We start from the raw sequence: 4273 nt of genomic DNA, 5'->3' as shown, positions 1-4273 counted from the left end.
TGTGTGTGTGTGTGTGTGTGTGTGTGTGTGTGTGTGTGTGTGTGTGACGCCTCAGGCGGCAGAGACAGACGCGGTGGTCCGGTGTTAACGTTCCCATCACGCAGCAACCATGATAGAATACGAACGGATGACCTGAGGAGACTGATCGCCTACCTCGCCGGCATCCCCAGGTATCCATTACATTTATCCTGTGGTGTGCATGCAAGTACAGTACGTGTGTATGTGTATGTGTATGTGTGTGGCTGTTGTCATTTTTGTCAGAAGGAGAAGCAATTCCTCAGTACAAAGCGAACACCCGGAACAAGTGGATGAGGCTCTGTAAGCAAACACATGAGAGAGCTGAGATGAGCCTGTGAGGGAGGAAGGGAGAGAGAAATAATTCAGCACCGGTTAGCTTGCCGCAGCTTCGTCGCTGCCAAAGATCAGTTCTAGAGACACAGTGAGATTCTGAGAGGGAAAGCCTGAGCTAAGAGAGGGATGTATAACAAAAAAAAACAAATGATGGCAAGGAAGGAGGGATCATCAGAGAGAGAGAGCAGTGGAGAGTGAGGGGGGGATTAAAACTGACAGAGAGGGAGAGCGCATGTGTGAGGAGGTGTGTGTGAGCGAGCGTGTGTGTGTGTGTGTGTGTGTGAAAGCAAAACAAAGTGTCGCAGTAGCTGAGGCAGTGCAGCAGCAGCAGCAGCAGCAGTAGCAGTAGTCACTGTGGACGGGTAGCTCCTCACCTCGCAGGTAAAACATCTCTCCTCTCCAGCTCTGTGTTTACTTCTCTTTCTCTTTAATCTGCCGCTCCTCTCCTCCCTCCATCTGTCCATCTTCTCTCTGTCTACTCTCTTCTCCACTGCATTACCTCTGTGTGGTTCAAAATGTGAGTACATTCACTGAAAATGATCTTTTTTTGTACTGTTTCTGTCCTTGGCATTCACAACCACACCATTATGGCATGTCATGTTTTGCATATTATAATCTCTCTCAAATGTGTGGTTTTATTTGGCGACCAGTGGTGTTCTATTTTTGGAAAGGAAACATCTGCACACTGGCTATCTATTGACAGGCTGTTACAGAGGGAGAGGGAAGAGGTTTGAAAAAGGATAGGTGCATTTACAGTAGTAGAGGGATATGAAATTTATATTTGCAAGCAAAGTCTGAAAACTGAAGGAGAGGATGGTTTCTAAATACCTAAGATGACCAAAAAGAAAAGAAGCAGTCCAAAATTGCTAAATTAACAAGTAGTGGTAATAAAATGCATGATGACAAACAGGCTACCAAATATCTTTTGCTCCTCAAATTATGAAGACAAACTGTTATTTTTGGTAAGATCTTATATAATGAACACAGATTTTGGTTTAAGGTGAGTAGATGTAGTTTGAGTGTGTGTGTCTGTGTAGGGTTATGTCATAATAATGATGGCCAGAACAGAGCACCACAGGAAAATGAGGCTGCACAATTGTGCTGATTATTATTTTTTGTATATCGGCACACATTTGTGACTCATTTGCGCAGGTTTCTGTGTGGGCGTGAGTGTGCATGGATGTGTGTGGGTGTGTGTTTGCTGCGTAGGCATTTCTCACAGTATAGAAAGTGCGTCATCTCACTGTTTGTTTTGATTCTCATTTCTTTTCTCCGCTTTCCTTTTTCAATCTCTATCTCTCTTCTTTCTCTTTTCTCTCCATCCCTCTCTCATCCTTTCCCACGCCTGTCATCTGTCTCCTCTCTCTGGATTATACTCTCTCCAATCTCTCACTGCCGCTCCCTCCCTCCTGCCTCTTCTCTATAATTCCTCCCACTCCCGCCGACCTCCATCCATCCCAGTGAGGAGGTGTGTAAACATGGCTTCACAGTCATCGTTGATATGCGCGGCTCCAAGTGGGACAGCATCAAGCCTCTGCTGAAGATCCTGCAGGAGTCGTTCCCATCCTGCATCCACGTCGCCCTCATCATCAAACCAGACAATTTCTGGCAGAAGCAGAGGACCAACTTCGGCAGCTCCAAATTCGAATTTGAGGTAGGATGGGGAAAACCTATAATTCTCAACAGTAACAACATAACAATTATATTAATGCAATTTCTGCTCTCTGGTCGCTCACTTAATTTACTTCCTCTGAAGCTGAAACAGTTTTTTTTACAACTGTTAAAATGTTTAGTCATTTACTGTATTGCCTTACATGACAGTAATATATGTAAACTAATAGATGACAAATAGATGTGAGGTTATATAGCCACAGCTACCCCATAACAATTATTATTCTATTATGTAATTACATGCTGCTCAGGTGAGGACAAACTTGGCTGTAGTACGCTATACTAGGCATGCTGTAATGACTTTTGAAAGCCATTCACATGTAGAGAAATCAAGTGCCTCAATTCTATATGTGCCATTTTGAGGTAATAAGTTATAAAAGTGGAACACTTTTCCTTGCAATATGCCGTCAGCTGAGTTGTTGTAACGACCTCTGTAGCCAGCTAAGCTGCTCATTGTACGTGATCAGCACACAGCACATCACAAGGACGAGTGTTTGTGATACTGTCAGTCAAGCGTTATTCACATTTTCACAGTTAATTTAATGATATATTCACAAGAACAGGCTTATTTTTATGCTCTGACCGTTTCATAGCTGAATCGACACCAAGATGTGCTCTTACCAATACCGACACAACACTGAACATACCACTGCATAGGTTCTCAGCTTTTCAAGTTGTGTAGATGCCTTTGCTAGATTTGAAGCCTGCTTAGAAAATGCCCTCTGAGGACTAGATAACAATTTCCAACCTTCCTGTTTGATCTGTTGTTAAAAAAAAAGCTTGATTACAATGAAAATGATCCGCTTCATAGTGAGACATGTGTTGATACAAACCTATATACAGTGGGGGCCTTGTTGCTTCGTACAGTGTGTGCTTGGAACACTGTGAACAGTGTGTTTCTGATATGTTTCCACTGAGCCTCTGACTACAGCTAGTCGATGCACTGGTGTGGAAATAGCTCCGATTGTTCACATGTTCATACACACACACACACAGGTCCGCTGTAGTCGGATGACACCATATTGATTATGTGAGAGGAGTTATAGACCGGTGCCACGGGGCAGGTTAGTTATCCACGAGCTGCCCTGCCATGCCACACAAGCATTGATTGGATACCCTACATATGTATGTGTTCTGCATTTGTGTCACTACCCGACCTCATACTGTACATTTATAAAGATTGTATATATGCAGATGACGATTTTTAATTTAAGTAAATTACATTTTCAGTAAATGTGTGAAAAATTGTCCATGCCGGAGTAAACTGGTGTGCAGCTATAAACGACGAATGTCCTTCAAAGCTTGAAAGGAAACACTTAATACATCTTGACACAGTTTCTCTTTGATCGCCCTGTGTTTGTCCTTCACTTTAGATTGAAGTCAAATTCAAATCCTCCCCGTGCATCAATTACATATTACAATATCAGTTTAAAAAATACAGTAAGGAAATTTCTCCCCGTTTGGTTTCAGTGCCTCTGTGTTTCTGTGAGGCCACCTCCGCACAACACCCCCACACACATGGCCGGAGATGGAGGGAGACGGAACGATAGCTAGATAGCTTTGTGTAGGCCAAACAATGCAGAAACACACTGTTGTCCTTGGGTAAAAAAGCATAGTGGCTCTTGCCAGGGCAAAACACTGATATTGCTATGTTTGCTGTTGTTATTCAAGATAATTGATTTGTGCTCTGTTAAATGGGGAACGGGAGAATCGGTCAGGAGTGTTGGGTACCGTTTTCCTCCCACAGAATCATGGAGCAATTCATCAACAATCAAAATCAAGGTTGCAGTCGTCACCCTGCGCTTCAGCTCGCTGCTTACTTTTTCTCGCCTTAATTCAACAGGAAGGACGGAGAGAAACATGTTCTACCTCTGTTTTCATTTTACAAAAGCCAGAAGATCCTCAATACACACAGAGAAATGTACGCACGCACACACACACGCACGCACATTTGTGACAGTAATACTAAGTAATGTACATGCTCGGAGCTGATTGGTGGTGTGGGTTTGTGTGCGTTTGAGTTTTTTTGGTCTTTGATAGAACAGTGGATGCTGTGGAGATAGTTTTTTGTTCTTAAAATATTCCATGGTATCATTAAGCTGCAGTGGGCTGGATTGGCAGGACGAAGTCAACATGCCATTGATGTATTAAAGGAGAATTCCGGCCAATTTGGATGTTAATTTTGATCACTATAAATATGAGAGTACTTTCGATTGAAAACCCCCCGACCTGAATCGGTGCAGGCAACACT

At 43.1% G+C, this 4273-nt stretch overlaps 1 protein-coding gene across 8 annotated transcripts in view; it reads left to right on the top strand.

The window, feature by feature from the left end:
* The window catches only part of LOC116701409 (triple functional domain protein), an 88860-nt gene that overhangs the window by 47550 nt on the left and 37037 nt on the right, over window positions 1–4273 (top strand). For 7 of the 8 annotated variants that reach the window (XM_032535106.1, XM_032535101.1, XM_032535098.1 and 4 more), the window contains 2 exons: window positions 56–170; window positions 1813–2005. In XM_032535106.1, the coding sequence (XP_032390997.1) occupies window positions 56–170; window positions 1813–2005 (308 nt within the window). Of the gene's footprint in view, window positions 1–55; window positions 171–594; window positions 733–1812; window positions 2006–4273 lie in introns of those variants that run through there. The other variant, XM_032535105.1, reaches the window with a different exon arrangement.

Source organism: Etheostoma spectabile, chromosome 14, assembly GCF_008692095.1.
Source record: "Etheostoma spectabile isolate EspeVRDwgs_2016 chromosome 14, UIUC_Espe_1.0, whole genome shotgun sequence".
Classification (NCBI taxonomy): Eukaryota; Metazoa; Chordata; class Actinopteri; order Perciformes; family Percidae; genus Etheostoma; species Etheostoma spectabile.
This window is presented reverse-complemented; position numbering and strand designations above follow the sequence as displayed.